Consider the following 10,376-nt stretch of genomic DNA (forward strand, 5'->3'; position numbering starts at 1 on the left):
AGGCCTGTGGCCTCCCATCTTCACTCTCCTTGCAGAACTTGGAGCCAGGCCCAGTGTAGACACAGCCCTCCTCTCAGGAACGGCCTGGACTCTCTTCACTCTCCCTGCCTCAGCTCTGTGGTTGCCCCAGGCCTGGCCAAGGCTGCTCACAGGCTCCCTGGCACCCGGTCAGTGGCACACAGCCCAGCCTCCCGGATGACCATCACACAAACAGATCCACAGTGGGGAGAGCACCTTTATTGTCAGACCCGATAGCCACGTTACAGGTGGTGGTGCCGGTCTGACCTCCCGCCCGCCTCTGACTGCCCCTCCAGGAACCCAGAGCAGCCCAGGGCAGGCTGGCAGGAGGCTGCTCTCTGGGTTCCTGGGCCAGACCTGTCTTGGGAGGGGCCATCAGGGCCTCGAGGGCAGGGAGAGGCTACCAGGGCCCAGTGGAACCAGACCTCGGCCTCATGGGGCACCAAGAGCGCTGGGGAGATGAGCCCCAGGGTGGTGCCAGCACCTTGGAGTTTGCTGCCATCGCTGAGTCCCCCATCCTGGCCCATGAGAGAGGAGCCCCAGGGCTGGGCTGGTCACAGGAGCCTTAAGGATGGGGGCCACCTAGTTTCATCTTGACCAGGAGACCTGGGCCTGAAAGGCCTTGAGGGCTGCAGTCGGAGCTTCCCTGGGCTGCCAGGACGGTGTGTGCTTATAACCTGCTAGGCCCGTGGCCCTGAGGGCAGAAGCACCTTTCCTACAGGCCTGAGGCCCTCTCTGTAGCTTGTCAAGGACATCGGACTTGCTGTGTCACCAGATGTGGCAGACCCTACAGAGATCGCAGGTCTCATCCCCGTGGACTTGCCATTGAACGCTTCCTCTTCCGGTGGGCAGTGGGCTCAGCAAGATCGGAGGCAGTGGTGGGTGTTGCTGGAATGGTTCAGACGCTTGCACCAAGGCTCCTTCCTCATGGTCCCCAGGCCTATAGACTGTCAGTGGTTTATTCGGGTCTCTCTGGGCTCCAAGAGCATCCAGAAGCCAGGCTGCCCCTAGCCGGTAGGGAATGGGTTGAGGAAGGGAGCCCAGGGCCTGTGGCCTTGGTGTCCTGTGCAGGGCCCAGCCTGTTCTTCCCGCGGACTGGCCCGGCCTCCCTGCAGGCCTCAGAAGCCATCACAGCTCTGTGCCTCCACGTCTGAATTTCCTCATCAAGAGGAAAAGCTGACAGAGGTGAGAGAACACAGCTTTGGGAATGAGAGGTCTGGGTTCGAATTCTGCCCATCCATGACCTGGTGGCCTCGGGTGGGTTATTTGTACCCCCTGAGCCCCAGTCCTGTGCAAAGTGGGGATAACAAGCCTACTCCTAACGGTTAAATGAGACACACAAGGAAAGCTCCGTGGACAGGCCCAGGCGTGGCCAGGGCTTAATAAATGATGAGGATTATGATTATTCTCACATACCCCCGCCCAACCCACCAGACCCCGTCTCCAGCAGGGAGTGGGGGTGGAGGAGAGCAGGGGCAAGGGAGGGGCTCTTTGGAAGGCGCTGGTCCCCTCTGGACCCTGTCCCTGGAGGTGCTGTCTGTCCCCAAGGCCCCAGGCCCCAGGTGCCAGCGTCCCTCTGAACTGTCCATGCCTGGAGCCCAGGCCCACTTAGGGCACTCAGGAACCTATGGCAGTGCAGGCCTCCAGGCTGGGTCTGTGACCAGAGCGGGGCTCATCTTGGAGGGTTGGGCCTTTACTTCCTGCCGCTGGCCCGGTCAGCACTCTTCTGCCCAGGGTCGGGACCAAGCAGGGCAGCGAGGGCACCATCAGGTTGGGGGCCACCCCGCTTCATCTTGAGGTTGGCTCTCAGGGCAGCATCCTGGCCAGAGCCCCCCTCGGGGGAGGCCAGAGGATCTGGAAAGAGAGCAGGAGGGTGGGTTCCAGACAGAGCCTTGGGAGCACTGGACGGCACCTTTGTCCCCTGCACCCCCCCATGGAGAGAAGGCCTCGGCCAGCATGAACAGGAAGAGGCAGGGGAGTCTGGCTCCTCGTGCAAGCACTCACACGGCATGCCCATCACCTCATTCGTCCATTTGTTCATCCTTCCTCCCACTCATTGCCCACCCATCCACCCACTCACTCACCCATTCCCTCATTCCTTCATCCATTCATTTACCCAGCTATTCCATTTACCTAGTTACTCAGCCGTTCTTGCACGCATCCACCTACCCACCGCTCATTCGTTTATCCATATCCCCATTCATTCTCACCCATCCACGCTTATTCTTCACCAAATCTGAGGGACCAGGACTCCAGACCTTGCCGAAGCAGCAGTCACCACCTAGACAGGGAGTTTCCCGTGTGCCAGGGGAAGACATGGAAACACCACCCCGTGATGGAATGGCAGGCTAGTCAGAGCACCATGGGGACAGAGGAAGGCCCAGGGAAGCCGCCAGAGAACAAGTGATCCCTGAGCAGGTCCTGAAGTGGGACCTGGCGTTCATCAGGAGGGACCAGCCTAGCCTGTACAAGGCGTGGAGCTGGCAGGGAGCCTCCGTGGCTGGTGGTGGTCTGTCACCGGCCACAGGGAGGTTCTCGGGGTGCTGGGCAGCAGCTACGGGCATGAGAAAGTCCTGGGGTTCTCAGACAGGACAGGGACAGGTCAGTCAGGTTTGGTGGAGACAGTCTGACAGCCAAGGGGATGGGTCACTGAGGAAGGGAGCCCTGTGACCTGAGGCAGCCCCCAGGAGGGCAGCAGGGGGTGGGGAGCTGAGAGGCGGCAAGACCGTTTGGCGGCCCTGGTCTCCGCTCACCGTGGATGCCAATCATGTGCTCCAGGATGAGGACTCTCTCCGCCAGGATCTTCAGGGCCTCCCGCAGCTGTTGCACCCCCTCGCCCTGGCAGGGAGGAGGGGCCAGAGTCAGAGCCAGCGCATTGTCCTCAAAGCCCGCCCCCTCCCACCTGCTACCGTCGTCACTGCAAGTAGTCATCACAGATGGGATGGGGTTCAAACCCTTGTTCTCTGACCCCCAGTACTGAGAGGGTAGTCGACATCCCTAAGGTCACACAGCCTAGGAGTGGTTGATTGGGCTTTAAACCCAGACCCGCCAGCCTTGAGCCTGGGCTTTCCTTCTGCCATGGCTGCCTGGCTACTTCTCCTGCTGTCGACTTTCCAGAACATGGCCCAACAGGGCAGAGCACCCAGCACAGGGTAGCAAGTGAAAGGTGCTTTGCTCATTTTATTCCTGGATGCTGTTCTGAGAGCATCCTCCAAGTCAGGGCTACAGAGTAGGCCAGGTGCCAGGTGTGGGCAGGCCAGAGTGGGCAGGTGTGGGGAGTCCAGGGAAGGTGTGGGCAGGCCAGGGTGGGCAGGCCAGGTGTGGGCAGGCCAGGGTGGGCAGGGCAGGTGTGGGGAGGCCAGGGAAGGTGTGGAGAGGCCAGGGTGGGCAGGCCAGGTGTGGGCAGGCAAGGGTGGGCAGGGCAGGTATGGGGAGGCCAAGGTGGGCAGGGCAGGTGTGGCCCTCTAAGCAAGAGAGACAGCAGGGTGAGCCTCCACTTGACTGAGTGCTGGCAGGCAGGCTGGCGCCATGACAGAACCTGCATTTCCAGGACCTGGTCAACACATGGGCAAAGGACCTTGTGACAGAGACACATGAACGCGCTGAGACAGGTGCTGACTTATTGAGGAGACAGGTGTCAAAGCCGCTTTGTAAAGAAGAATGACAGTGAAGAGACAAGGCCACTGTCCCTGATCGGCCCAGCCCTGGGAGTCAGCAGCCAAACGGGCGCCTTGTGGGGGTGGAACGCGGCAGGCCTGTCGTTAGAGCCAGATTAATCCAGTTTAAGAGTGAATGCAAGGAAACCAGAAAACATCCTCTGGGCTACAGGAGACCAAAGGCTACGGGAAGCCCAGCTAGGTGCCCAGTCTGGGAAGGAGGGCAGGGAAGGCGCTGTGTGTGGAGCTCCAGACCCCTCCATCGGGGACCCAGCTCTGCCTCCTGTCCCTGAGCCACAGGTCATTTTTATGGGGGGCACAGGAAACTCTGTGTCCCACCACAAATGGCTATGACTGCACTCACTTGCAGCACCTCACCTCTGCCTCTTCATGGCCTCTTGCACCCACCATGGCTGCTCTGGCTCGGGCCTCTTCCCCTTCTCTGGTCCTGTGAGGACCCACTGAAGGTTCCACAGCCCCAGCCTTGTTCCTCCAGCCCAGCCAGCCTCCCACAGCCGTCTGCCTTCAGTGCCCACCTCGCCAGCTGCTTGTCTAAGCCTTCCCAGCTCGCCTGCCCAAGGGAAGCCCCCTCCTCGCGGCACTTCCATCCTCAGCTTTCCAGGTCTTCCCCAGGGCCACACCTCCTGGGCCTCAGCCTCGGTTCCCCAGGGCAGCGGGTCCCCTGGCCAAGCCCTTGCCTCCTGTGCACTCCTTCCACCCCGTGCCCAGCACCCCTTGCTCCAATCCGCACACCTCAGCTTCTAGTTCAATCCCTCCTGGCCACACACCCTACCCCACAGCAGCCATGTGTCCACAGTCCCTGCGGGCATGTCCACCCACCAGGCACTATTAATGGGCGAGCCCAGGCCTTTGGCAGAGACTTTGCAGCCTGAAACCTCCTTAAGGGAGTGTCTCTCCCATTGATTTGTGGCTCTCCACCTCCTCCCCGGGAGGGACCCCGGCTACCCCCAGGGCCAGTCGCCCCATCTATGGCCCCGCACTGCAGCAATCTGCACAATATCCAGCAACCACTGTGCACCCAGCTGTTTTCTCCCTGTGCTATGATCTTCCCAAGGGCAGGGGCCCATTCCCAGGCTCTGGGCCACACTCGGGTGTCAGGAAGCCCGCTGCTTACCTCTGCTGTGGTGGCTTTTTCCTCCTCTTCTTTCACAGCATGTTCGCCCTAGGGAAAAGTCACCCTCAGCAATGGTGCCCATAGGAGTTGGGTGCCTCAGCACCCTCTCCAGCTTCGCAGGCAGACCAGGGGGCCTGCAGGGGGGTCAGGGCAGGCAGGGCCTGGGGATGGGGGCTGGGCTTGAGGGATGGCTCTGGGGCACCCCTCCCACACAGCCTGGCCTAGGGAAGTGACTAGGGCCAGCTATAGAGGTTTGATCTACTTCTGGAACAAGGGAGTCAGGATGGGAGCCCAGTGAGCTCATGTCAGGGATCAAGCACCTGCCTCTCAGTCTCTGCTTCCCTGTCTCCAGGCTGGGGACAGTGACATCAGCCTCGCAGTAACATCTCTGCCACCTGGCTCTCCTGTGTGACCTTGCGTGAGCTGCTCTGCCTCTCTGCGCCTTGGCTTTCTCATCTCCAAAATGCAGGTAAGAATAGTGCCTGTGCGCTGTAGTTTGAATGTGTCCCCCCAAAGTGGTGTGTTGAGCCATGGTGATGGATTAAGAGTAAACAATCTGATTACAGCGTCCAAAGGTGGGGCCTTAGTGATTGGCTGGTGAGCCCAGGCCCTCCATGACTGAGTTTGGTGGATTTATAAGAGGGACTGAGCTGAGGAAACCCACATGGGACACTGACCATGCTTTCTGCACATCCTCAGCACCCTCTCTGCTTCTGTCAGCCACATCATGATACCAGAACCGTGAGTCAAATAAGCCTCCATTCTGTATGAGCTTAGCATCGCAGTGGCACACTAAGATATTATGCCGTAGACTTACTAGGAGGGTAAGTAAGTCCATGTTTATAATGGGCTTAGGATAGAGCCTGGCACCTGGAAATGCCTTCAAAGTGTTTCCTGTTGTTGTTATTTGTCACTGGACAGAAGCATGGGAGGAGGCATGGCTTTGGCAGTTGACAGTCCTGTGTTGAAATCATGGCTCTGTTGTGGCCTAGCTGCGTGACCTTGGGCAAGGTGCTTAACTTCTCTGAGCCTTAGCTGCCAATTCTGGCAAATGGTGGTAATAGAACACGGTCTCCTTGAATTGCTGTGAAGTTTCAATGCTCTTGAAGCCGACACACAGTAAATACTCAGTAAAGACCCATTCTCTCCCTCTAGGAGTTGTGTTTTGTAAATTCTCATTTCTAAGGAGAGTAATGACAGGCCAGCTATCTAAACCTTTTCCTGCGAGGCTCAGAGCAGGTCGTACGGTGTGGTAACCAAGGGGCCCAAAGTCCCTGGAAGAGACTTAGGACTCTCACCCACTCCTCCCACAGCTGCGCCCCACTCAGCCGTCCTCATGGGAGCTCCTGCAGCCCTTGCTCACACTCCGTGTTGGCCCTTTGCAACGCTGTCAGCTCGGATCGACCAAGTTTGCCCCCCCTTGTCCTGGTCGGGTTGGGTAAGCCCCAGTTTGGAGAGACGGGCTGAGCTCGGGCAAGGCCACCCAGGACAGACCCCGACCCACTGCCCTGGGACAGATCCCACTCTCGCACACAGCCCCACACTCACAGACGGCCCCGCCACACCTCGCTCGCCAGCCAGGCCCTGCAGAAAGTCAAACGAGGCAGGTGAGAGCCCTGCCCACCCTGCCACGCCTTCAGTCTCCGCCCAGCCCACCCCCTCCCCCCGACGGGGCTCCAGGTCTGAAAACAAGGGGCAGGAGGACACGAGGAAAGGGGAGGGTCAGAGTGCAGGCTCCCAGGCCTGGAGCCACTCTCCACAGCTGCTGTGTGGCCCTGGGCCTCGGCCGAGCCCTCTGTCTGCTCACCTGTAAGATGGCAATGCCAAGCACAGTTGTCACACAGAGAAAGGAAAGAGGTAATGCTGTGGTTTCAGTGTGCCCCACGGTCCCATGTCGGGATTTGGCTGTGACGAGGTTAAGAGTGTGGAGCTCTGGGAGGTGACTAGGATTGAATAAGTCATCAGGCAGGACTCCATGACTGGTCCTGGCGGGGTTATAAGGAGACCGGGAGAGGCCAGAGCAGGTACAGACGGACACAGACACGAGCCCCCCGCTCTCTGCATGTGATACCCCACGCTGCCTGGGGACCCTGCAGGGGTCCCCATGAGCAAGACCCTCACCAGAGGCGGCCCGGGACCTTAGGGCTCCCGAATCATGACCAGAATGAACCTTTGAGCTTACAAGTTAACAGACTTGGGTTTTCAGTTGGTTTTTTTTTTTTGTTTGTTTTTTTTTTTTTTTTTTTGCTATGGGCGTGTGCGCTCGCTGGAGAGACATAGAGAAACAGAGACAGAACGTAAGAAATCACCCCCAGGGGAAATGGCCATGCCGCAATCCCTTCTCCATTCTCCTTCTGGGACCTTGGGTACACATATGCACACACATGCACCCAGTGTGAGTTTTAAAGTTTTAAGCTGCCAGGTCCGGGACTCAAACCACGATTGACTATGTGGGAGTCCTATGTGGGAGTTTTCAGTTCTTAACCAACAGTAAAAAGTCTCAAACAGACGATAAATCTAGAGAGAAGGGCCTCTGGGAACGGGGGACAGTGATAGCCACAGCAATGGTCCCACACGTGCTGGCGCCCAGCCCACACGGCTCCCGGAGCCTCAGGCCTGTGTCCAGCCGCCCTCTAAGCTCTACCCTGCGGGCCGTCAGCGCCCCCCCAAAGGGGAACACTTAGCCACCCCCCCCCAGTCTCCCCTTCTCGGGAAATGGCTCGGGGTCCTCCCAGCTGCTCCGACAGACACCAGGAGCTAGCCTAGGGCCTTCCCCTCGTGCCTGACAGGTCCACTTTCTAAATACACCCCTTCACTTTGCCATTTCCATGGCCACCCCCTCGACGGGAGCTGCCGTAGAGTCCCTTACCCTACAGTGGGGGCCTCCTCCTGGTCTCCCCGATCCTCTCCTCTCACACCACCTTCCTGTCCCCCACAACAGCCGGGGGCCCTTAAAAGATGTCAGTGGGATCGTGGATGGCTTCCCTGAAGCTCCGTGAGTAACTGCCTTTGTGACAAAACCACACCCGGGCCCACGGGCAGCTCTGCCATGTCAGCTCACTGCTCACTCCGCGTCAGCCTTTCTCCTGCCGCAGGGCCGTTACATGCGCCCTCTCCTCTACCTGGAACTGGCAGGCCACGCAGCTGGCGAGGCAGGGCAAGCCCAGGTCTGGGGCTGCGCAGTCGGGCTGGGGTGAGCCCTCCCCACAGCGGTTCTCAGGGAGGGGGCCGGCGCTCTGAGCTGGCTCAGGTCCAGCCCCACCCATACGCTCTGTGCAGTCTCGGGCAGCGCTGGCCTCTCTGGGACTCAGTCTACCCACAAGCTGGGGGTGATGTATGGCATTTCCAGCATGGCGACCCTGCTGCTAATGAAATGAGAATCCCCCACCCACCTTCCATGTCCCAGCAGCCAGGTGGGCTGGCGCCTTCCTGAACGACTCCTACTGGTAAGAAGCCCACTTCTCTCTCCCAGGGAAACAGTGGTCCCCAAGCCTGCCCCTCCCTCCCTGGAAGTCCTTACCTGGGATCCAGGTGCTCCTGGGGGTCCTGGGGGACCGTGTGGTCCAGGGGGACCTGTGGGCAATGACAGATGGTCAGCTGGAGCCCACGGTCCCTGTGGTCCCATTTGTCTCGGCCATGGGCCGGGCAGTGCTCAGAGGGTCGGGCTGCATCTAATGTGCCCAGCATGGGGAAAGGGGTTCTGACTCATGTCTGGCACATTTGGAAGAGTGAGGCCTCTGTCCCCAAGGGCCCTGTAAAGATCTGAGCCCCCCAGGCTATGGGGAGCTCCTGCTGGGCTACGCCGAACTGGCCCTGTTTCCAGGCTTACAGAGAAAGGGCCTGGGGGCGAGGGGCATGCCTTGGGACGCAGTCAGTTAAAACAGTCACCCTCCCTGCAGCCCAAGTGCTCCAGAGCTGCGGCATATCACCCAGAGGCCCCAGGGGCTTCCTTACCTTCCCTGGCCCCTTCCGGGTGAGGCTCCGCTCCTCCCTCGGTCCCCTCATCTCTCTGTCCCACTTGTTGCTGTCTAGACCCTATCGCAGTGACTTAGGTAACCACTCATGCACGGCTGTCGTCCTCACTAGAACGAATTTCATCACGACGGGAACCTTTGCTTTGCTGTGTTGATTCGAGTGTCCCAGGAGCCTAGCACAGGGCTCAGCACGTAGGGAGTGCTCCGTGGAGGCTGGCAATGCATGGAAGTCAGTGAATGGCGGGGAACAAGGGACCAGGCTGCCCCGCTGGCATGTCAGTCAGTCTCTGGGCAGGCAGGGCTGGGCCAGGTGGTCAGGGCCCCTGCCCCGGCGAGGGTCCAGGGATGATGTAGCATCAGGCCAGTCCTGAGGGCCAGGGCCGACCCTCCCTAAGCCTTTGGTTTCTGCCCTGTACCCCTGCCCGGCCAGCTCCCTGAGCACCCCATGTTGATCCCATGCTTCCCCGTGGTCCGGGCCTCCGTCTGCCCTGGTGCAGCTCCCACTCTGCCCATGCAGGGGCAGCCTGGGCTGCTTCACGTGGGCATCTCACTCCAGCAGACTCGCTTGGGGTCCGTGTGTCCAGGCCCACCTGGGACTGTCCCCTAGGTAGCGAGGGGCTTTAGCTCAGGGCACACGGCGGGCTGGGGCAGCCCCAGTTCCCAGCACTGTCCTGAGGCGCCTGGGGAATGCCAAGCCCAGGAGGGGGTCTTCCGTCCAGGCCAGCCTGTGCTGCCCTCCCCATACCTGGTGGGCCGGGGGGACCCCGGGGCCCTGGGATGCCTGCCAGCACCGTGTCCACGATGGCAGATGCCAGCTGTGAGTCCCCGTCTGTGGGAAGAGCAGAGTGGCGCCCCAGTTCCCAGCACTGTCCTGAGGCGCCTGGGGAATGCCAAGCCCAGGAGGGGGTCTTCCGTCCAGGCCAGCCTGTGCTGCCCTCCCCATACCTGGTGGGCCGGGGGGACCCCGGGGCCCTGGGATGCCTGCCAGCACCGTGTCCACGATGGCAGATGCCAGCTGTGAGTCCCCGTCTGTGGGAAGAGCAGAGTGGCTGGTGAGGTGGCTGGATTTGGGGTGGCAGCCAGCCCCCGTGCCGAGGTGGCACCTTCGATGCCCCCAGGCCCCACGGTAGCCCTGGCAAGCAGACGCTGCGGCTGCCTCCCCTCGGAGGAGCACAGAGAGGCCAGGCACAGACACCTCTGGAGCGTTCCCTACCCTCCGACTCTTGACCTTCCCAGTCCACCTCCCCAGTGCCCCAGCTGATACTCATTGCCAGGCTCCACCCCACACCCATCCTGATGCAACACAGGCTCACCTCCACGGGGCCTCTTCTAGGAAGCCCTCCCTGCCCACCCATCGGTGCTGCAGCGCTCCAGGCTGTCTCCTTGGGGGTCGCACTCCTTGGGGTGAGGGCAGGGTCGGTCTGATGACCATCTCCCCTGGCCACCAGGACGAGCCTCCTGTGTGACTTCGCCCTGTCTCGTCCTCAGAGCCAGAACCAGGGCACCAGGCCAGGAAGTGTCTGGGGAGGGGAGGCTGCCTCTGCCTGCCCTCCTCACACAGAAACCTGGACTGCAGGCTCACAGCGGCTGGCC

At 60.6% G+C, this 10,376-nt stretch overlaps 1 protein-coding gene across 1 annotated transcript in view; it reads right to left on the bottom strand.

The window, feature by feature from the left end:
• Positions 1–227: 227 nt before the first annotated feature.
• COL26A1 (collagen type XXVI alpha 1 chain) overlaps positions 228–10,376 on the bottom strand; it is a 22,527-nt gene continuing 12,378 nt past the window's right edge. The window contains exons 6-11 of the mRNA XM_027774635.1: positions 9,729–9,812; positions 8,330–8,382; positions 6,358–6,393; positions 4,810–4,857; positions 2,772–2,856; positions 228–1,872 (exon numbers count right to left, since the gene is read on the bottom strand). Coding sequence (XP_027630436.1) covers positions 1,712–1,872; positions 2,772–2,856; positions 4,810–4,857; positions 6,358–6,393; positions 8,330–8,382; positions 9,729–9,812 — 467 coding nt within the window. The 3' untranslated portion in view covers positions 228–1,711. The remainder of the gene's footprint in view (positions 1,873–2,771; positions 2,857–4,809; positions 4,858–6,357; positions 6,394–8,329; positions 8,383–9,728; positions 9,813–10,376) is intronic.

The sequence above is a fragment of the Tupaia chinensis genome, unplaced genomic scaffold (genome assembly GCF_000334495.1).
Source record: "Tupaia chinensis unplaced genomic scaffold, TupChi_1.0 Scaffold000465_1, whole genome shotgun sequence".
In the NCBI taxonomy this organism is placed as follows: Eukaryota; Metazoa; Chordata; class Mammalia; order Scandentia; family Tupaiidae; genus Tupaia; species Tupaia belangeri.